The sequence below is a fragment of the Miscanthus floridulus genome, chromosome 16 (assembly GCF_019320115.1).
Source record: "Miscanthus floridulus cultivar M001 chromosome 16, ASM1932011v1, whole genome shotgun sequence".
NCBI lineage: Eukaryota > Viridiplantae > Streptophyta > Magnoliopsida > Poales > Poaceae > Miscanthus > Miscanthus floridulus.
In genome coordinates this window covers 111,958,563-111,982,604 of record NC_089595.1, presented here as the reverse complement: position 1 = coordinate 111,982,604, position 24,042 = coordinate 111,958,563, and the positions used below count along the sequence as shown (strand labels likewise).

Below are 24,042 nucleotides of genomic sequence, written 5' to 3'. Positions count from 1 at the left end.
TGGACCTGGTATTCCAAATCCTTTCCTTCCTTCACCAATGGCGCTCGAGGCCCGCCCTCTAATGAATGGCTCATTTGCATCCCCTTTTCGGCCCAGTATGTGCCCCAGGCCGTCCATTCCGTAGGGCCCATAGAGAAATCAATCAGTGGGCCTAAGTCCACACACAACCGGGCACCAATAGGCCTTTCCCGAGCGAAGTTTTCATGGAAGCCCAGATTGGAAAGGAACGGAAGAAGGAAAAAAAAAAAGCACCCGCACCACCATCCTCAATCGCCACAGCAACAACGCCCAACCCGCTGAAACACGGCTCCAGATCCGGCGGCCGGTGGCGGGCTCCGCGCAACCAACGGCGCTGATCCGCTCCTCCGCCATCTCCGTCCATCTCGGCATCTCCGATCTCCATCGATCACCGCCAAGAGGTAAACACTCCCAAACACCGTCGTGTGACGTGTCCTCGTCTGAGTTCCGATCTCGTCTCACGGGCGCCACCATGGCGGCGGCCAGGGTCTCGGCATGTCGGAAGCGGAGGCCGGCGGCGGCAGCGGCAGCGGCGGGGGGAAGGAGCAGGACCGCTTCCTGCCGATCGCCAACATCGGGCGCATCATGCGTCGCGCCGTGCCGGAGAACGGCAAGATCGCCAAGGACGCCAAGGATTGCATCCAGGAGTGCGTCTCCGAGTTCATCAGCTTCATCACCAGCGAGTAAGTGCCCGGTGCCCCCTCGCCCGTGATCCGATCCGTCTCTCCAACTTCGGTGCGCTGCCGAGGGTGCCTCTGATCGAGTCGTCCGTGATTTTGATCTCTGCAGAGCGAGTGACAAGTGCATGAAGGAGAGGCGAAAGACCATCAACGGCGACGACATCATCTGGTCCTTGGGCACGCTCGGCTTCGAGGAATACGTTGAGGCCCTCAAGATCTACCTCAAGAATTACCGGGAGGTATCATTCAGACCTCCTCTTTCCTCCAGCTCATGTTTACTGGGTATTCATTATATTATGTGTTGAACTGCGAGGGCGCAATGTGCGTGTTTAGGATGCCTGACTTGAACTAGAGGCTCTATATGTTCATTTGAATTTTGGAGTCATCGGAGCATTGCGCATATATAATTATAGTTACTTGAGCCTATGATAGGCGAGGAAGGGTGAAGTCACTAGGCATACTGATACTGATGTGGGTTGGAAATTACTGATACCGATGTGGGTTGGAAATTACTGATACCGATGTGGGTTGGAAATTACTGATGCTGATGTGGGTTGGAAATTGATTCTGCCATGTTATATTCATGCAAAAGGGGTGTTGATAATTGGTATGAGAGTGTACTCTTCAAGGGCTTCACTTTAGTGTGTTATGTGTTATGTGCTGCATCACATGGGTTGGTTCAAACTGCATTATGTCTTTGAATGGCGTGACAGAATTGTCAACAGTAAACTTCCCTGAAAATTTCTAGATCTAGAGGCTAGAGCATGTTCTTTTTATAGTCTATAGTCTACACCCTGTCTATAGTCTATAGTCTACGAAAAGACGACATATTCAACAGCTAAGTGTCGCGGAAATGCGTATGTTGCGTTGGATTTGCGGTCATACAAGAAGGGATCGAGTTCGGAACGATGATATACGTGAGAGATTAGGGGTAGCGCCAATTGAAGAAAAGCTTGTCCAACACCGGTTGAGATGGTTTGGACATGTGCAACGGAGACCTCCAGATGCACCGGTGCGTAGTGGAATCCTAAGTCAGGATAGTAACGTGAAGAGAGGCAGAGGAAGACCGAAGTTGACTTGGATAGAGGCAATAAAAGAAGACTTGAAAGGATGGAATATACCCAAAGACTTAGCCTTAGATAGGAGTGCTTGGAAGACAGCTATTCACGTGCCTGAACCTTGATTGCTTCTGTTGGGTTTCAACTCTAGCCTACCCCAACTTGTTTGGGACTTAAAGGCTTTGTTGTTGTTGTTGTTGTATAGTCTACACCCTGTCATTATTGACTTTGTGGTGAAAAATGTGTGCTCACTCAACTACAAGAGTGCCTGTTTTCCAACACAAAGCATCTGGATGCATGTTGGTTGAGAAGTTGTGGGGTTAGCAATTAGATTGTTGGATAAATGAATTTCTCAACTTTACCAGGGCTAAGCAAAATAACTCTTCTTACTGTCAATGTCACATGTACTTCTGTGATTTCCAGTTTGTTTGCCTATAGTTTTGCATTGTGCTCCAGACTTATCATTTGCTACAGTATTAAGTTGTTTCCTTACAGAATCATTTTTCTCCTATGCTGATGGGTTGTTTTTTATTTTCACCATGGACAACGAACATCGAATGTTTATTATCCTTGATGGCATTGAAGACAGAGGTAATCTTTGCATATCTTTGTGAGTGTTGGTAATTCATTGTCTTTTTGTATGATGATTGACTGAATTATGTACTTTTTTCCAACATCTTGTAGGGTGACACAAAGGGTTCAAAATCTTCTGATCAGAATGGAAAGAAACAGATTTTACTCAATGGTGAACCTGCATCATTGGTAATATTTACTTTCTGGTTTCAAAACTGCCATCATATCATTTTTGAATTTGTACAGGGTTTACTTCACATCTTTTGTTTCTAATTTGTACACCATTTTCTTGATGTATCTTCTATTTCAATTGGGATAGTCCTTCATGTCCTAATAGCATAACAGATATCAGGGTTCTCTACATGCCTCGCGTGTCAAAGCTCACGTACACTATTTCAGTACTTGTCATGAGGCATAGATATAAATTTCATGAAGAAGCTTTCTTGACTCACATTATGATTCATTGTGTATTATAACTAATCAGCACATCCTGTTTGGTCGTTCTTCCCTTAATGTTGTACAGCATCTGGTACACCACGCTGATAAATGTTAATCTTTAGAAACCTGAATGTAGTTCTGACATCCGATCACTAGCAACTGTACTTACAAATTAGAATCATCTGGTGAACTACAGAAAAGGAACTTAAAATTATATTACTAGTTAGGACTTCTATACAATGACCACTGTTCGCCTAAACGGTCGTTTAGCCCGTTTAAACACCGTGTAAACGCTACACAGTGGTGCGCCGTTTCCGTTTAATCACCTGTTTACCCCGTTTAATTGGCCGTTTAGCCCGTTTAATGGGACGTTTTGCCCGAATAATGGCTAAACGGTAGGTGACCGACTGTTTACCGTTTAGCGTTTAGGAAAACACTGACAATGACCAATATTTGCTTAGCATAGCAGTCCGATATGATTTTGAGTTTTCCAACTGATTCTTGGGGTCTGCTATATTTTTGAAATCTGTAGATAGACTAACTTGTGACTAATTAAAATTCTGATGAACCAAACATCGGTTGCTTTTTCATTACAATTTTTTCTAAAAGCTGGGTTACTTCGTAGCAGATTCTGTCATTTCTAGAGGTACTCCATATATCAGTTGGTAGATTAGGATTTTTTGTCCATTTAGTTCTATTGTTTAGGAGGTCAAACCTTAAAAACTACAGACATCTAGATCTTTTTTTTGGAAACACGTAAGCTATATGTGTAGTTTTGTATTAGAAAACATTTGCAAAATCTCATAAGTTTGGAGGATTTTAAGAACACAATTTTGAAGATATTAGCGGTCAAAGACATATGGGCCTATTCGGCTGCTGATTGTAGGGCTGCTTGGCAGCCATGGTACAGTACCTTGCTCTGACCACAGAAACAGCCAATACTATGAAAAGTAAAACATGTTAAGTATTTTTGACCGGAGGTAGTAATATCCATATCCTTTGGATGATAGCTTTGGTCTTTATGCCTTCTTGGGGGCCTAACTGAAAATGGTACAAACTAACAATTTTGCCTTTTGATGACAGTTTGACGGCATGTAGGATGGAGGGCGGTGGAAGTGATTGGCACAGCAAACCCATTTGATCAAGCAGAGCATATGCCATAGTTGTTTGATGGCACCTAAGATTGAGTGAAATGTTACAGTAAAAGGGGCTGGCCATCAGTGCCCCTCCACAAGGAGCTTCCAAAAACATGTTATTTATGGATGTTAGCTCTCATGAAATTATTATCTTCTGTTATTGGGGCGTACAAACTTCCCTTCTTAGGTCATAGACTTGGGGGGTGTTTAGATTCACCTCCTAAACTTTAGTTGTTGTCCTATCGGATGTTTGACACATGCATGGAGTATTAAATACAGACTAATTAAAAAACTAAATGCACAGACCGAGACTGTTTTGTGAGACGAATTTTTTAAACCTAATTAGCACATGATTTGACAATGTGGTGCTACAGTAAACATGTGCTAATGATAGATTAATTATGCTTAGTAAATTCGTCTCGTGGATTACTGACGGATTCTATAATTTATTTATTTTATTAGTATCCGAATACTCTATGCGACATCGTTATATGACACCTCCTAAACTTTAGTCAGTTTGACGCTACGCTGCATGAATGAAAGCGCCAAATCGGTGGTACTTCGCAGATGTCCTGTTTCTACTGTAATGGACTGCACGCAGTTGAACACCTCGCGTGCCCTCTGTTATCGACTCTGAGAAGGTGCAAGTATTGGTTGAGAGTCGTACAACCCAAGATCCTGTCATGCAACAGATTCACAAAAAAAAAAGGCAATAAACACTGACGAATAGAGACTTCCATGGCTGCAGCCTCTTACCCATGCTTGTGTAACGCCTTGGCATACAGTAAGTCTCCTGATCCATATTTATATCTCTTATAAAGATAAACCCCACTAGTAATTTATTTTACCATGCAAAATGTCCATATCAGCATCCACTAGCATATTTAACTATCTCGTCATATAAAGTATCCACGTCAGCATCTACGGACACATCCAACTAACACATGGCATTATGTCTTTCAAGTTATTCACATTAGCAAACCATGTCATTTACTAACATATATTTAATTGTCCACGTTAGAATACTAAAAACCATCCACTAGCATGTATTATGATATTTATTCAATCATATTAGTAAATATAAGTAGTATAATTTCACCAGCGATTCCTGCAGCAACACGCAGGACGTTCTTCTAGTTATTTCTTATTTGTCAAGACAATAACAAATCCTCAAGTTAACAATAGTACACTTTACAATTTACGAAGCTTCGAGAACAGTGAGGGAGGACGTTGAACGTACATTTAGGGCGTTGGGAATCCTATCCTTAGCAGCTATGTCCCCGTTCTTGGAACAGGAACAGAAACTTGGAGTATCATTTTATAACGTGGGAATAGGAACGTTTCCATTCCTGGAATGTAGAACATGAGGACGGTAACCTGGGCTGTGTTTCCCTTCCGGGCTGCTAAGGTGCTGTTATGTAAGAGATCCGTACGAATAAACATCAAAATAACAAAACACATCCACAAAACCAAATAATGACAACTCAGGCTTGTGTTTTAGCAGCAAACTCACCCGGATCTGGTTGCGACCCACCTAATTAGCGAACTACCACTGAGCTAGAATCCATCGGTCCTACACCACCCGTAACTTTCCCTTTTTTTTGAAAAAAAATATTTCTACAACTTCCTTTTTTTTTGAAGTCACAAAGTTATACGGATAAATCAGTGCCATGACTTTTTTTTGTAAAAAAATATTTTCACAGTTTTTCTTTGGAAAGTTACAAACTTATACTCATAACTTTTATGTACTAGCAAATATGCACGTGCGACACGCACGTGTTTCTAAAAACTATTTCAAATGCAATGCAAATGTTAATTGAATTGTTGATATACAATAAAGGTAAATGACAAGTGCTTGATTGATTTGATCGGGTTGTGTAGAACAAGGTTCAAATAGTTTGTTCGTTAGGATGCCTGAGCTGCATATATCAGTAAACTTTGAATTGATACATTTTAAACGGCTCGTGTTATCCCTGTCTTATCCTGTTTTCGTACTTTTGTCGATCCATCCTCGTATGGGTGAAGAAACCCTATCCTTGTATGGGTGGAGAACCCGTCGTAGTCTCAGTTGTGGTACCGGAGGCTCTAGAGAGATCAGATAAGACAACACTCGTCTTGAAGTGAGGTTGCTACTTATATGTTTTCAACATTTATCCTTTCCATAATTGGCTACTCAAAGTTACTGTAGCCATGTACAAACAATCAGTCTGTTCGCTTGTTGGTTTCAGCCAGCCCAAACCAGCCAGCCAATAATGTTTTTCTCTCACAATAAACTAGCACCAGCTAGCCCAAACCAGCCCAGAAACCAACCAGCGAACAGGCCGAATGTGAGGAATTTTGACTTTATTAATTATGTAATAAGATTGTGCCTAAATGAACAGATATAAAATAACGTGATATAAATAACAAGCATTTGTAGATGCAAAATAATTATGACTTAAATAATGTAGTATTGATTTATTTAGCAGGTCCATCTAAACATAACTTTATGTTTTTTCTTTTTAGCCCCATAAAAAACGTAACTTTATTTTTTCCCCTTTTTGTAAACATAAAGTACAGGATAAAGCACATTTACATGATCATTTTTTCATCATTTCTTACAAACATGTTTAGATTTTTGTTTTTCACCTTTTTTTTGTCATACATTATTTTTCGTGGGTGCCCTAAGACACCTGTGCTCGGTTTCACTGGCAGCGCGCCTTTCTCATTTCATGCTTTGCTTTCCCCTTTTTCTGTCATGTTTGCATGAATGCAAGTGATTTGATAAAAAAGGATCGTTTATTAATTAAGAGCCTAGTTTAAGGGTTATATTATTTTTATTTATTTCGTGCAGTGCAAACATTTTATTCACGTGTGTATTTTTTTTTGTTTGAAACTGTCACCAAATAATAAAATAATTAAAATGTTAAACTAAGCTACATAGCCCAATGAGCCCATCGACAAAGAAGCCTGGCCTCAGAACGTCCCGAACCCACTTTCAGGTGGGACAACCCTCGCCCTCGCCGGTGGCGGCGAGCGCGGACATGGCTCCGATTAGAACAAGTCCGATCCGTTCAGGACTCAGGAGTCCAAGGAAAAAAAATGGTGCAGGTCAAGAATAAAAGTCGTACTTGACTCGTGTACCTAAAATAAACATGACTTATTATGGGTGAGATTATAGACGTACCGTGAGACGTATTTGCGATTGAATAGGAGTCTTATATCTTACGTGTACAATCATCGATGATGGACGACTCTTATAGCACGACGTGTAGATCGAACGGTTGTTATAGAAGAAGAGTAAGATCACGTATAACGGATGACTCATATAGCACGGCGTATATATCGAACGGTTATTATAGAGGGAGAGCCCTTTCAAAAAAAAAACTCGCTCTTTTATAGTGTGATGATAACTTTTGGGGATAAAACTTATACTATGCACATAACTTTATGTATGATATGTTGTGGAATAAAATTTATCATAATAATTTCTTAGAAAATCACAAATTTATACATAAAACTTTTATGTATAACATTTCACAGAACAAATGTATCACCATAATTTTTTTATCATAAATTTGATATAGTTTTCTACGTAATTTTAGAGAAAATTTATCATGATAACTTCAGTATCTTTATAACCCAGTTTATTCATAACTATTATTGGACAAATTTATCATAATAATTTCTCATATAAATTTTCTGCCACAATTTTTATATCCGCATGGCTAGTGTCCGGATGCGCGCGCAACCTGCCCCGGTCCGCCTTCGTCCCGCCCCACGCACGCACTCCGCCCTCGTCTCTGCTCTCGTCGGTCCTTCCCCTGACCCTCTCCTCTCTATCCGCGCTGGCGTCACTCGGGAGCCGGGATGAGCGATTGAGGACCAGCATGCCCCTAGTCCACCCCGACCGTAGCACCCCCGCCCGCCGGTGCCCCGTCACGCCGAGCGCCCCATCCACCAGCCCTCGGCCCAACAACATAAAACATTTGCAACATGAATAAAACATTTGAATGCAACATACGTCTGAAAACAAATGAAATATTTAGAACATGCACTTGCAACATGTGTGTGAAACACATGAAACATCCAAATAAAACACTTGCAACTTGCAACATGAAACCACTTGCTGCAACATAAGATTGAAACAGCTAAAACGTTTGGAACATACTGTTGCAACATATGTGTGAAACATATGCAACATCCAGATAAAAAACGAATGAAGCATACGTCTGGAAAAAAGATAAAACATTTGATCAAACACTTGCAACATCTCCCGATCTACTTTTGCAACATCAAGATGAATAATTGCAACATACATCTGAAAACGTCCTGAAACACTTGAAACAAACATATGGAACATAGGGGAGGGGAAGGCTGGGGCCGGTCGATTCCGACTGCCGGGCCATGAGCCAGCGGCGAGCCACAGCACACGAGCACCACCAACACCAGCCGCGCACGTGGGTTCCCTTGGCTTGGCCCGGCGAGGTCAGCGGGGCGCGCGATGGTGATGGTGGGCGGACGGACGGCGAGGGAGTGAGTAGCACAGGTGACTGGGATGGGGCACGCGCGCGACCGACGATGGGGCGCGGGACAGTGGGGGAAGGGCACAACGCGTCAACTGACAAGCGCGGGGGAAGAGGGCGTGGCAGGCGGATCAGGGCAGACGTATGTGTGTCCACGCACTCACGCCGAGACAGGTGGATGAGCGGATATGCACAGTGGTTTTTTTTAGAACGAGCGGATGAGTGGATGAGGATGAGCCGCATCTGAACGGGACGGACGCACGTGGCCAAGTATTATCGTTTTTATATAATAATTTCACAAATGACATGACTTATACTCCTAAAGTTTTGTCATCTAATAATTTTTTACATAACTTGTTTCGGATCAACTTATAAATCGAAAGGTTACTATAAAAACAAAAAAAGAGAAAAAAAACCTAGAATATACATTAATACATACACGACTGCCGCCGCACGGCGCTGAAAAAGTGAGCGGAACTGTCGTGATCGTCAGAGACTCCGGCATAGGGCCGCCGGCCGCCTCCATCGCTGCATAGTGCCTTGGACTTGGTATTCCCTTTCTTTTTCTTCCTTCACCAACGGCGCTCAAGGCCCGCCCTCTGTTAGAGTTTCGAAAGAATGGGCCTATTTTCATCTCATTTTCGATCCAGTCCGTTTCTTAGGCCGTCCATTCCGCAGGGCCCATGGAGAAATCAATGGGCCTGAGTCCACGTACACAATCGGGCACCAATAGGCTTTTTTTTTCTAAAAAAAGAGTGGAAGCCCAGAAGGGAATGGTAGAGATGCAGATTTTCTTGGGTCAAACCCAACGACCCATTACCCAACTTGATAATTCTAGTGTTAAAACTCTATAGGACCAACCCACTAATTTACTAGTATTATTTATGGTGCCAAATTAGGTATAACAGTGTGGGTCATTGGGTTACCTATTGGGTCGCGCCCGACGCCGAGCTCCCGCTGGCAAACTCCACTGTGCCCGCCCTCATCGCCATCTCCATGTTCGCCCGCCCTCTCTCGGGGTCGGGAAGGAGTGCGCGGGCGCGAGGACCGCCCGGGGAAGAGCACGCGAGGCCGGGAAGGGCCACGGGCGCCGCCGCCGTCGGGGTGCGAGCCTGGCCGGGACCGGGACGCGCAGCCGGTGGGGCGCAGGGGTGGCCAAGATGCGCCGCCGTGGGGCACAGGCGCCGCCGGGATGCGCCGCCGCGGGTTCGCGGGCGCTGGCGCGAGGCGCCGCCGCCGTGATGTGATGCCAAGACGGCCTCCGCGCCCGAGCGCCGCATCGCTCGCCTCGCCTCGTCTGCGCCATCGCCTGGCTAGTCCTAGTCCCGCAGCTGTGCGTATGTTTCTTCTCTGCTTTCGATCTGCAGCTGTCCGTGCCTCCACCATTGACAGCCGTAGCAGCAGCAGGGGCCACCACCCACCAAAAGCAAGGCCGGCCGGCAAGGTGCAGGAGCTGTCTGCATGCTGCTGTGCCTCGCCCCCGTCTGCATGCTGCTGGAAGAGGCAGCCAACTACGTGGTGGCGCTGCACTCGGAGGGAGGGATGTCTGGTGTTTCTGGGTAACCCAGTTATTGTTGGGTATTTTTTTTTTTGGGTCAACCCAATACTCAGATTCTTTACATTGGGTTAAGTGGGCTTCGCACTGGATGAACCAAAATCGACCCACTTGCAGGGCTAGGGAAGGGAAGCGAGAAGAAGAAGAAAAAAAAAAGAATGTAAACATCAGCAGCCGCACCACGATCCTCGATCGATCGCCACACCATCAGGCGGCCGGTGGCGGCCTCCGAGCAACCAACGGCGCTGATCCCCTCCGCCATCTCCGTCGTCCATCCCGCCATCTTCCCCCATCGATCACCGTGTCCATCGCCAGCCAAGAGGTAAACCACTGCCGCACCTCCCAAACACCGAGCCTCTCTCTCTCTCTCTCTCTCTCGTGTCGACGTGTCGTCGTCTGGGTTCCGACCTCGTCTCACGGCGCCACCATGGCGGCGGCCAGGGTCTCGGCATGTCGGAAGCGGAGGCCGACGACGGCAGCGGCAGCGGCGGGCGGAAGGAGCTGGACCCCCCCTTCCTGCCGATCAACAACATCAGGCGCGTCATGCGCAGCGCCGTGCCGGAGAACCGCAAGATCGCCAAGGACGCCAAGGAGTCCGTCCAGGAGTGCGTCTCCGAGTTCATCAGCTTCGTCACCAGCGAGTCAGTGCCCGGTGCCCCCGCCCGTGATCCGATCCGTGCCTCTGATCGAGTCGTCCGTGATTTTGATCTCTGCAGAGCGAGTCACAAATGCAAGGAGGAGGGGCGAAAGAGCATCAACGGCGACGACATCATCTGGTCCTTGGGCACGCTTGGTTTCGTGGAATACGTCGAGCCCCTCATGCTCTACCTCATGAAGTATCGGGAGGTATCGTTCAAACCTCCTCCTCTTTCCTCCAGCTCCTGTAATCCTGTTTACTCGGTATTCATTATATTATGTGTTCAACTGCGAAGGCACAATATTTGCGTGTTTAGGATGCCTGACTTAGACCTAGAGGCTCTACATGTTCATTTGAATTGTGGAGTCATCGACACATTGGGCCTGTTTGGTTTTGTTGCCCTTGCCCAGGCAACTTTGACTGGCCAGGCTGCAATCCAGGCCCTCGATTTCGAAACTCTAACATGCAATGGTTATTTTTTTTTCTCGAACGTGCAATGTAGCACGTATTTCATTAAGAGGAAGCAGAGAACATCCAAACAAATACACGATGCAGCTACGAGAGAACCCTCATAGCACAGATTACAAACCACGAAGCAAGTGGTGTGTGACCTAGAGTAGAAACTAAGAACAAGATAAAAGGATACAAAAGCGGGCTACGAACTGAGCCTGCAAGAAGAGTGCCTGGTTATAGTTACTTGAGTCTCTCATAGGCGAGCATGGGTGTGGTAACTAGGTATACTGATGCTGATGTGTCTTGGAAATTGATTGTGTCTTGTTGTATTCATGCAAAGGGGGTGTTGATGTGAGAGTGTACTCTTCAAGGGATCGACTTTAGTGTGTTATTTGCAGCATCACATGGGTTGGTTTAAACTGCATTATGTCTCTGAATGGTTTGGAAAAATTGTCAACAGTAAACTTCCCTGAAAATTTCTAGGTCTATATATAGTCTACACACTGTCATTATTGACTTTGTGGTGAAAAATGTGAGCTCACTCAACTACAAGAGTGCCTGTTTTCCAACACAAAGCATATGGATGCATGCTGGTTGAGAAATTGTGGGTTAGCAATTAGATTGTTGGATAAATGAATATCTTACCATGGCTAAGCTAAATAAGTCTTCTTACTGTCAATGTCGCCTGTACTTGCGTGATTTCCACCTGTAATCTTGCATTGTCCTCCAGACTTATCATTTGCTATAGCATCAAGTTGTTTCCTTACAGAATCATTTTTCTCCTATGCTGATGGGTTGTTTTTTATTTTCGCCATGGACCACGAACATTGAATGTTTATTATCCTTGATGGCATTGAAGACAGAGGTAATCTTTGCATATCTTTGTGACTGTTGGTAATTCATTGTCTTTTTGTATGACGATTGACTGAATTCTGTACTACTTTTTCGAACATCTTGTAGGATGGCACAAAGGGTTCGAAATCTTCTGATGATCAGAATGGGAAGAAACATAATTTACTCAATGGTGATCCTGCATCATCGGTAATATTTGCTTTCAGCTTGCAAAACTGCCATCAAATTGCCCTCGTCCAAACCTGTTACTTCGCATCTTTTGCTTCTACTAATACCTACACCATTTTCTTGATGTAAACTCTATTTCAATTAGGACAGTGCTTCTTGTCCTCATAGCGTAACAGGGTTCTCTACATGGCTCGCGTGTCAAAGCATGCTTACACTGTTTCAGCATTTGTCATGTGGCATATATATAAGTTGCATGAAGAAGCTTTCTTGGCTCACATTAGGATTCTTTGAGTATCATACCTAATCAGCACATTCTATTTGATCGTTCTTCCCTTAATGTTGTATGGCATCTGGTACACGGTGCACCACACTGGAAAATGTTAATCTTTAGAAACCTAAACGTAGTTCTGACATCCGATCACTAGCAAACTGTACTAACAAATTAGAATCATTTGGTGAGCTACAAAAAGGAACTTAAAATGATACTACTAGTTAGGACTTTTGTACGATGACCAATATTTGTTATTTTGCTTAGCACGACAGTTCAATATGATTTTGAGTTTTTCAACTGATTCTTGAGGTCTGCCATATTTGGAAATATGTAGATAGACGAACTTGTGACTAATTAAAATGCTGATGAACCCAACACATGGTTGCTTTTTCATTACAATTTTATGAAAGTTGGGTTACTTCGTAGCACATTTTGTCATCTCTACTATAATGGACCAATCAAAATTATACTAGGTCCCCCCGGAAAACGTCTCCCGCTGAGAGCTTTCAACCATTGTGTACCCAGAAAAATACACACAGGAATTCATCTCCATTAAAATCAAGGGCTAATAAAACACCTAAATCAAATCCGATGGCCACGATTCGATGTGGGATGCCAGGCTTCTCACCCGGCGCCCTCCATCCCACGCACGCGGGCTGTTTCTTCCCTTCAAACGCCCACGCACGTCGCAATTAGGGTTCAGGATCGAGCCTGCGAATACGGAAAAAAGAAACGCACCACGCTCGACTCCCAACGCTCCACGCCGCCGCCGCCAATGGACGCGTCGAGGACGCCATGGATCCCTCTCCTCCGGCTTTGAACCAACCACTCCGCCGCCTCCTCCCGGATCCTCCAGACCATCCCGCCGGCCGGCCACGCCTCCCCCCGGATCCGCTAGACCAAGCAAAGCACACACTGGTCCCGCATGGGGAGGCGGCGGCGGCGGTGGCGGCAGGCAGGCAGGTGAGACCCGACGCCACGGGGACCTGCTGGCGCACGACGGCGCTCGCGTCCATGCCGTCGGCCGGGGGTCGTAGTCCGCCAGCGTCTTGCTGTCCTCCATCTCTGCCTTGCCGAAGAAGAGGGCCATTCTGGTGGGGAGCAGCGCGCTGTCGGTGCGCTCCTGGAGGAGCTCCTTGAGGCGGGCCACGCTGGACGACGAGAAGCAATGCAGCAGCACACATGAGTCACTGAGTCCTCTGCAGTACGTCTCAAAATCTTCATTTAGGCTGTTTGTTTACTCATGTTTCTATTTTTGTTTCCCAATCTCTCCTAGCCTAGGGCTAGAGACACGCGCATCACGCATCAGCTGTGGGTGTGGCTCACGCGTAGGCTGCAGCAAGCAAGCTAACGCTTAGTTCGGGCCGCCATAACAACATCAGGTCCTCATTGGTTCCTGATACTTGTCACCGTCGAGTGGACGGCAGTGGGCGCCCGCGACGACGCGATCCTTGTCACCGTCGGCGACATTGCCCAGGTACTTAATTATAAGTGCAAATCTCTCAGATATCCCATGAATATTAGTCACTGAAATTTGCAATAGCATCTTGAGAAAAAAACAGAGATTACATAAAGCACCGTAACTATTCTTATCGTCTTCATCTGGTATACTTAATTAAAAAAATACTAGATGCATATTATTCATGGGTACTAGAGATTACATGATACTAGATACTAGCTTTGGCTATCTGTACTAGGCGCAGATCATCCACCATTACATGATACATATTATTTGCCACTGCTATCACAGACCACTATGGTGAGGAAACCCTACTGCCCGCCGCTACTGCCAGCTGAAGATCCTCGCTGGTACTTCGCAATGTCTACGCCGAGAGATGCATGTGATGCGCTAAGCGATATCACCAACATCGCAGGTATGCTTTCATTATGTATATACAACACTTTTGGGGTGTCTTCCAGATTTCCTATATATATCCAAACACCCACTTTAGACGAGGCCTCGTGGAAGAGGGAGGAAAGAAACATGCAACAACGGATTCGTCGAGCTGAGATGTCCAGCGAACAAATAGAAGAGTTGAAGAGAAAAAAATGTGAATACATGCGTGACTACCTAGTACGAAAAAGGCTACATCCCAAAATAGTAGCACTTCCTGTGCTTTGACTGAAACGGTGCCCACAACAACACCCATGGGTACTTAATCTCTTCGATACTTTCTTTATTTCTATATAATGAAACCAACTTTTGTACAACTGACAAAAATAAATATATGCAAATATTAATTACTCTGAGATGGACCAAATCACGCTAATTATATTGGACAAGGAAAATATCCCACCAGATACACACGGGAATCATGGCCACGCCGGCATTGGCACCGCGACCACATCATCAGGCAGTGCACTATCTGTGGCCAACGGTAAGTTTATTAAGTCAAAATAACTTTATTTTAATCTCTACTATAATATAATAATGCCTGGCCCCACAAACGAGGCCTGCAGACATAGCTAACGATAAGATGGACGAAAAGAATGCGCAACAACAGAAACGAAGAGCTGAGATGACCGACGAACAAAGGAAAGAGAGTAAAAGGAGACACCGGGAGTACCAATGTCAATACCGAGCACGAAAGAAGGCTAAATTGCAAAATATTAGCACCGCAGCTGTGGCTCAAATAGGGCCGGCATCCTCACCAGCAGGTGAGAAATATCTACGACCTATGCATTTCGTCCACCGCCTGATATATCATGAACCTCCATTCATATGTGAAGGTGCAAATTTTGGAACTGAATTATCGACTATAGTGGAAAATGACGAGACAACAGAGCCCACAGATTGGCTACACAGAAATAATAATTATGTGCTAGGGCGTAGAGGCCCACGAACGGTTCTTTCTCAACCATTACCTACTTCTGGCGATGCAGGTTAGCACATCAACCACATCTTTGATTTTTTCTCTGTTAACAAAATAAAACCATCGTCATATATTTTTTATTGTGCTTATATATATTATATAATATTATATATCTATGCAGAATTTCATTTGCATTAGCTGCGTGGCAACCATGTAAGTGGCAACAGCAAGGGGGATGAATTTGACCCTGAACTATTCGAACCAACACATAATGGAGAAGATGGTGACGAAGCTGGCATGGACGCCAGTCATGGATTGCACAACGAAGACTTATACGACGATGATGGAACCATTCATCGACATACGCGAGGTACCACAATGACATCTATATGTCATCTCTGATTTCTTGAGTGATTATATACCTCTTTACATGAACCATAATATTTATCTCTATTATATAGTAAAATAATATATGTCTTTACATGAAAGATATATATGTCATTTTGATTACTATAATGTCTCTCACATAGGTCATGATTATGAGTCATATCGCGTGCTTGTAGAGGGTGCGGCCGCACATAGTGTGACGGATGATCCATATGAATTCATCTACCAGAACCTGCCACAAAGACATAGGTTGAGAAATGTCCCTGACTGCCATTACTGTGGTGCGATGAGGTTTCAGTATGAGCCACCCGGGTTTTCTTGTAGAAAAGGAAAAATAAAAATACATATACGATTGTTTACAAGTCAAGTGCATGATGATGCAAAATATTTCATGCAACACATACAATATCTCAACTCACATTTTGCATTCTCAAGCCTAGGGGTTACCCTTGACCGCAGATATAACACTCTAGTAGGGACCGGTATTTATACATTTCGAGTTCATGGCGGGTTGTACCATCATCTAGATCACCTGGTGCCAGGTGGCCACGACCCTCGGCATCTGCAGCTCTACTTTTATGATATAGAAGATGAGGCCTTGTCACACAGAGTCAAAAGGTCCCCTGATCTTGATATCAACCTCATCCAAAATATCCTTACAACTTTGCAGGATAACCCATATGTTCATACTTTTAGGAGAAATGGTGCTTTTCCAAACTTGGATAACTACCGGATTGAACTCAATACAAATGTCACGCCTGATCAGAGAAGGTACAATGCCCCAACGATAGCCCAAGTTGCTGCTGTCTGGATGGAGGGGAACGATCCACAGAGATGTTTTGATAGGAGTGTGGTTGTATATGGAAGGACGGATTGTCGTCCGCAATATATCTAAGCATACCATGGTTGTTATGACCCATTAGCTTATCCTCTATACAACCCACGAGGGGAAACAAGATGGAACAAGTTTATGCCGTACAGTGATGATCCAGTCAGTCAACCATCTGTAACCCCAGCTTCTACTAATGTTAATTACAGGGATGAGGGCACTACTGGTGCTTATCAAGGTATTATTTGTGCTATAATATTCCTATGGAATAATTATATTGTAGAATAATTTCTGCTATAATATTCCTACTATGGTGTAAGTATATATTAAAATAGAGATCTCACATTTTTTATATATGTTGCAGCTGATAATTATAACAAAAATCAGGCAGAAGAAGGTGACAATGACCTACAAGAAGGTGACTGGCTAAGTAGAGTTGCTGATGCAGCACAATCTTCAAGATATGTGACTGCACGAGAATACTATTGCTTCAAGATGCAAGTTAGACGGGGACGTTTTAACATTTTATTATTTGGAGGACGTCTTTTCCAGCAATGGGTTGTAGATATGTATATAAAGATCGAGTCCATGAGGCTAGATTGGTACTCTAATCCCGAGAACCAAAAGCTTATACGGGCAGAGCTATACCAGGTAACCACTCAAATTATTTTGTTTATTTGTTTATGAACTTTGCAACCCTATTACTGTCTTTTTCTAATGTAGTACGTACTTAATTGTATTTTAGGGACTGGTTGATGTTATCTCTGCTGGAGAGACCCAGGGTTCTAAGGTTGGCAAGAGAATTGTGCTACCAAGATCATTCCCAGGATGCGATCGAGGCATGCATCAAAGGTTCCTTAATGCTATGGCTATTGTGCAACGTTTTGGAAGGCCTGATTACTTCATCACCATGACATGCAATCCCTACTGGGAAGAGATAACAAGCAATCTCGAACTTGGGCAGGAACCACAAGATAGGCCAGAACTACTTGCAAGAGTGTACAGGGCAAAGTTGAGAGATCTAAAAGATCTTCTGATCAAGAGAAAGTATTTTGGTGATGTTGCAGCATATATTCATGTTACCGAGTTCCAAAAAAGGGGGCTACCACATGAGCATTTCTTGTTGATCATGAAGTTAGGGAGTAAGTTGACAACCCTAGATGCATATGATCGAGTAATTTCAGCGGAGATACCAGACATGGATAGATACCTAGAGTTGCATGATCTGGTTATCAGTCATATGTTGCATGGACCATGTGGCGTGCTAAACAAAAACTGTGCGTGCATGATGGATGGAGAGTGCCGCTTTCACTATCCTCGATAGTTCTGTGAGGCAACCCAATAAGGAAATGACTCATATCCAACATACAGGAGAAGGGATGATGGACGTCGAGTAAAGATTAGGAGAGCAGAGTTAGATAACAGGTGGGTGGTGCCCTACAACCCTAGTCTGCTCATGAGATACAACTGTCACATAAATGTTGAAGCATGCTCGAGCATTAAAGCAGTGAAGTATCTATTTAAGTATGTATATAAAGGCAATGACCAAGCATCATTCTTAGTAAATGAAGATCAACATGATAGAGATGATGGTGTCATCAATGAGATACAACAGTACAGGAATGCTAGATACATATCTCCACCGGAAGCTGTGCATAGGATATTCGGTTTCCCAATATTTGGAGTCTATCCTGCTGTATTGCAGCTCCAACTACATTTACCTGATATGCAATCTGTGACATACAATGAGGAGGAAAACCTTGAGGATGTTGTCAATCGCCTAGGTTCTAATAGGACCACACTTACCGAGTATTTCAGTAAAAACCATGAAGATAGGACAGCAAGAAAAATATTATATAGAGAATTCCCAGAACACTACCATTGGATCAAAGGGAAAAAAGTGTGGCAAATAAGGAAACAAAAGTCAAGATAGATAGGACAAATTGTCTATGAAAACCCTGCTGAAGGGGAGAGATACTTCCTAAGAGTTCTACTAAATCATGTGAAAGGTGCAACATCATATGAGGATTTGAGAACAGTGGCTGGTGTCACCTACTCCACTTCCAGGGAAGCATGCGAGAAAAGAGGGCTTATCAAGATGGACAAATCAATCGACGACTATTTGACTGAGGCCACCACTTTTCAGATACCGTGTGCCTTGCGAAGGTTGTTTGCTACCATTCTTGTCTTCTATGAGGCCACTAACATACTTGGACTATGGGACAAGCATAATGATGCTCTCGATGAAGACTTCAGATGGGACAACAGCAACACGTCTGTAGTGGGGCAAATGGTGCTCAGAGACATATGAGATATGGTTCACTCAATGGGGAAGGATATAAGAGATTATGGTTTGCCACCTATTTGCGATGAGGGTCAAAGCTCCAATGACATGATGAAAGAGGTTAGAGAGTGTAAGGTCAAGATGGTGGACTAGAGGGGGGGTGAATAGTCTTTTCTAAAATTAATCGCGTCAGCTAACCAAAACAAATGTGGAATTAAGACAATCGGTCTAGCCAAGACTACACCCCTCTATCTATGTTCTCTAGCACCTTCCAAGGATACTAATCAAGCAACAAAGGTGCCGGGCTAGCTAGAGCTCACCTAACCAATTCTAGGAGTAAGGTCACACAAACCTATGCCACTAGTACTTTAAGCAACAAGGGAGCTCCTACACATGCTAGTAAGCAAAAGCACAAAGCCAACTAAGCTCACTAGCAATGCTCAATAACAAGGCAACCAATGCCAAATTAGAGAGCGCAATTACTTAGCTACACAAACTAAGCAATGTGACTAACAAGGTTATACAAACCAAATTAGCCACGCAAGGGAGCTACTTCTATGCTACACAAGCAAGAAGGTAACTAGTAAGCTACACAAACTAACTAATTACAAGAGCAACAACACAAGCTTAATGTATATGAAAATAATCGCAAGCTTGTGTAACGGGGATGCAAACCAACGGGAAGGACAAGGTTGACACGATGATTTTTCTCCTGAGGTTCACGTGTTTGCCAACACGCTAGTCCCCGTTGTGTCGACCGCTCACTTGGTGGTTCAGCGACTAATTGGCATCACCCACCAAGCCCGCACGTCGGGTGCTGCAAGAACCTACCCCGAAAGTGAGGGTAGCTCAATGACATGCTTTACTAAAGGTGCTCTTCGCGGCTCCCATGGGGCGAGCACAATGCCCCTCACAAAGCACTTCTCCAGAGCGCCGCACAAGCTTCTTGCGAGCTTCGACAGAGACCACCACCAAGCCATCTAGGAGGTGGCAACCTCCATGAGTAACAAGCACCACCAGTTTGCAACTCGATCACCTAGTGCCACTCGATGCAACCTCACGATGCAATCGCACTAGAATCGCTCACTCACACAATCGGATGATCACTATCAAGTATGTGTGAGATGGAGGGCTCCTAAGCACTACTACACAAGCCACCAAGGCTCTAGTGTGCTCAGCTCATCTAAGCTATCGGCCAAAGGCCGACCACAGCTTCTATTTATAACCCCACGAACAAATAGAGCCGTTACCCCTTCACTAGGCGTTTTTCGAGTCGACCGGACGCAGCACCGGACGCTGCACCGGACGCACCGATCGTGAATACCAGACGTGTCTAGTCGCTATACCAGACATGTCCGGTAGCTGTCTGACCGCCATGTGTCCTACCATTGCCTCCAACAGCTCTCTGACAAGACGACCGGACACTCAACACAAAATGACCGGACGCTCAGCCGCTGTGTCCGGTCGAGTACAGGAAGCACCCACGCTCCGGTCACACCGGACCGGACGCTGCCAGCATCCGATCAACTGTTTCACCGAACACCAATTTTGCTGATTCACACCGGACGCGTCCGGTCGCACTGTGCAGTCCAGTCCTGAGCCACATACCGGACGTGTCCGGTCACTCTGTGACCAGCGCGACTAACTCCTTTTCAACTCTATCTTCTTCACCCTTGCTCAAATGTGCCAACCACCAAGTGTATCACCTTGTGCACATATGTTAGCATATTTTCACAAACATTTTCAAGGGTGTTAGCCACTCAACTTGCCATGCCACTCGATCCTAGCGATGATGCAAAGTTAGATCACTCAGTGGCACTAGATGACCGATATGCAAACAAGTTTGCCCCTCTTGATAGTACGGCCATCTATCCTAAACCCGGTCATAAACTTCTCTACACACCTATGACCGGTGAAATGAAATGCCCTAGGTTATACCTTTGCCTTACACATTCCATTCCATCTCCTCCAATGTCGATGCAACACATGCACCAACACAATCAACAATGATATGATCCACTTCATATCATCACATGATCATATTGGTTCATCGATCTTGACTTCACTTGCTTTTCACCATTGCCTTCGTCCATCGGCGCTAAGTCTTGCTCAAGCTTCACCGCCACGCGGTCCATCGCTCCAAAGCCTCCGACTTGCCCTTCACGCTTGCAACCGGTCCATCAAGCCAAGTCCTATCTTGATCTTCTCCACCTTGATCACATGACTCAATGTCATGTCTCATGTGCAATGAGCTCCTTCATCATCACATATGTGAACTTTGCAACATCTCCAAGCCATTTTCACCTTCATGGCATATGTTGCTCACACACATGTACCTGTGGACTAATTACCTATGTATCTCACATAAACATAATTAGTCCACCTAGGTTGTCACTCAATTATCAAAACCACACAAGGACCTTTCAAAGAGGAACAAAACGTCTCTATAGACCAAGAACACTTAGATATTTATGAATCTCTTAACAAGGAACAGCGTGAAGGGTTTGATGAAATCCTTCAGCATGTTCGTGCTAATAAGAGCCAAGTTTTTTTGTAGATGGTCCTGGAGGCACAGGCAAGACGTTCCTATATAAGGCCTTCCTTGCTAAAGTTCGGTCCTAAAGATTAATAGCCATTGCAACAGCCACATCTAGTATAAATGGCCGTTTAAACGACCAGTAAACGGTGGTAAACTGTTTTGTTTAGGGGGGTAAACAGAAATTAAACGATTGACCGTTTAAACGGTCAAAAAACGGAAAAAACGGTCTAAACGGCCTAAACGGAACGGAGATAAACAATATTATACGGGCTAAACAGCTGTTTAAACGGCTGTTTAGGCGAATACGAGGTAAATCTAGTTCAGTTTTGTATTGATAAATTTGTATACTTAAGTTTATTATATTTATAAATGTGTACACTTGATATGTTACATGCATAAATATCTATATTTGGTTCTTTTCACGTGCATAAATATATATACATACCAAAATAATTAATTTTTACTCAAATAAATATGTATAAATGCTAGAATATTTGATTTTTTACATGCACATATATAATTATATGTATTTTTTTAAGTACAAAACCGTTTAGACCGTTTAACTTCGTTTAAACACCGTGTAAACAGCCTAAACGCTAAATGAAGGACGACCGTGTAAAGACCGTTTACCGTTTAGGAAAACATTGGGTATAGCAGCATCGATATTGCCTGGGGGACGCACTGCACACTCAAGGTTTAAAATTCTAATTAAAATTGGGGACAACAGCATGTGCAACTTTACGAAGCAAAGTGACACTGCAGAGTTGCTTCGTAGGGCATCTTTGATTATTTGGAATGAAGTTGCCATGACCAAGCGTCAGTGCGTCGAGACACTTGATAGGTCCCTACAGGATATTATGGAATGTGGTTTGCCATTTGGAGGAAAGGTCATGGTATTTGGTGAAGACTTCAAACAAGTCCTTCCTGTGGTCACATGTGGGATAAGAGCACAAGTAACTGATGCAACATTGCAAAGATCCTATTTATGGGATAAAATAAGGAAGATAAGATTGTCACGTAACATAAGGGCGTAGTCTGACCCTTGGTTTTCAAATTACCTGCTATGAATTGGAAATGGAACTGAGGAAACGATTGGAGATGAATATATTCGCCTCCCTGATGACATAGTGATTGGTTTTACTGACACGGAGGTGACTGTCAACAAACTCATTCGAGATGTTTTCCCGTCACTTGTAGAACATGCAACATCAGCCGTCTATATGAGCTCTCGTGCCATTCTATCGACAAAAAATGAACATGTTGATAGACTAAACGCAATGATGATTGAGAGGTTTCCAGGTGAGGAAAAGGTTTACCACAGCTTCGACACTATTGTTGACGATCCTCATAATCACTTCCCTGTTGATTTTTTGAACTCAATAACTCCAAATGGCCTCCCCCCGCACGAGCTGAAGCTAAAAATCAATTGTCCTGTGATTCTTCTCCGCAACCTAGATCCTAACAACGGATTGTGCAATGGAACAAGACTTATGATAAGAGCATTGCAAGACAATACAATTGATGCCGAGATCGTTGGTGGACAGCATGCGCAGAAAAGGGTTTTCATACCAAGGCTCTCATTGTCTCCCTCGGATGATATTTCTCTTTCTTTCAAGTTCAAGAGAAACAATTCCCAGTACAGTTAAGTTTTGCCATGACGATAAATAAATCGTAGGGACAAACCATCCCTAATGTTGGGATCTACCTTCCAAAACCCATGTTCTCGCATGGACAGCTCTATGTTGGTTTATCAAGGGGGTGTCAAGATCAACAACAAGAATTTTAGCTAAACCAAAAGAGGAATTGAATCCTATAGGGAAGAGCACCAAGAATATTGTTTATAAGGACATCCTAAACTGGTGATTAACGATGGGTATTTGTAAGTACATGTTTTCAGTCACGTTAATTCTGTATTGAATTTTAGTCAGTGAAGATAAATTTGTGTTTCTGGATTCTGATATATTTTCAGGGATTTATCACACAATAAGTTGGAGGTCTCAATTCCTGATATCCTTTCACAGCTGCCATCACTCATGGTTATGTGAGTTTTCTGACCCCTGATGACTTTCATATCTTAGAGTTTAGCTATAAAAAATTGCTAATACTAATATAATCATTATACACTACTGAAAAACGATTTTTAGACTGGTCCGTATTTTTTATGGCTACACTTCTTGATTTATGGCGGAGGCGGGCACCTGCTGGATGCTGCCCAACCTGCAGCACCAGGATCGCCGCTGCCATTGCTTGCTCTTTGCGAGTTTTACTGATGGGTACAATTTATGAATGACAGGTGTCAGGAGCTGTTACGACGAGGGCAACCGTACAGCTAAAATGTTGACCATGGATTCGTTGACCAAACATTTTTTTCCCCAGTGATATATTTATGTACTGGTTTGCATCCATCAGCATAAACTGAACTACTAAGATGGAGAGACTGATCGGCAAAGCCCTCTGGGAGCAGAGATCAAGTCAAGGCTTTATATTATCTCGAGATGCATTCTTATGCTGATCCGGTGGCACGACTGACGAAGAACAGATTTAGACGACATCTTAATTCTATGTTTAAATCTCATATTGTGCAAGAATATCTTGGTCCTTTCTATTGTATATACAATTTTTCTTAAAAATAATAAAGACTCATAGAAGTACTCAATATGATATAAGGTAACGGCATAGCGTCGGGCCATGCCCCCAGCCGGTCTCTCCGTCTTGCACGTACAATATAAGATGCGTTCTTTGTTCAAGCGGTGGCTGTGGCGATCTATGTATATATATGTATTACCTTCAGGTAGAGTAGTAGCTAAAAGAACAAAAAAATTGTAAGGAAAAAACACGCACTTCTT

General features: G+C 43.9%; 2 protein-coding genes and 2 long non-coding RNA genes across 4 annotated transcripts; all 4 read left to right on the top strand.

Annotated features, from left to right (window-relative positions):
- Positions 1 to 245: 245 nt before the first annotated feature.
- LOC136512475 (nuclear transcription factor Y subunit B-4-like) lies at positions 246 to 4,200 on the top strand. Its single transcript, XM_066506428.1, has 5 exons — positions 246 to 419; positions 505 to 701; positions 808 to 937; positions 2,439 to 2,518; positions 3,851 to 4,200. Exons 2-5 carry the CDS (start codon positions 514 to 516, stop codon positions 3,906 to 3,908), a joined length of 456 nt encoding a protein of 151 aa, XP_066362525.1. The 5' UTR covers positions 246 to 419; positions 505 to 513; the 3' UTR covers positions 3,909 to 4,200.
- Positions 4,201 to 10,301: 6,101 nt separating this feature from the next.
- On the top strand, positions 10,302 to 12,364 carry LOC136511294 (nuclear transcription factor Y subunit B-4-like). The gene is made up of 4 exons (XM_066505417.1): positions 10,302 to 10,604; positions 10,680 to 10,863; positions 12,014 to 12,094; positions 12,242 to 12,364. Exons 1-4 carry the CDS (start codon positions 10,414 to 10,416, stop codon positions 12,362 to 12,364), a joined length of 579 nt encoding a protein of 192 aa, XP_066361514.1. The 5' UTR covers positions 10,302 to 10,413.
- A 2,225-nt stretch (positions 12,365 to 14,589) lies between these two features.
- LOC136512117 (uncharacterized) lies at positions 14,590 to 15,521 on the top strand. Its single transcript, XR_010772981.1, has 4 exons — positions 14,590 to 14,722; positions 14,805 to 15,002; positions 15,075 to 15,227; positions 15,339 to 15,521. It is a non-coding gene; the product is annotated as an uncharacterized lncRNA (long non-coding RNA).
- Positions 15,522 to 21,833: 6,312 nt separating this feature from the next.
- On the top strand, positions 21,834 to 23,686 carry LOC136511180 (uncharacterized). The gene is made up of 3 exons (XR_010772657.1): positions 21,834 to 23,075; positions 23,166 to 23,237; positions 23,490 to 23,686. It is a non-coding gene; the product is annotated as an uncharacterized lncRNA (long non-coding RNA).
- Positions 23,687 to 24,042: the final 356 nt, after the last annotated feature.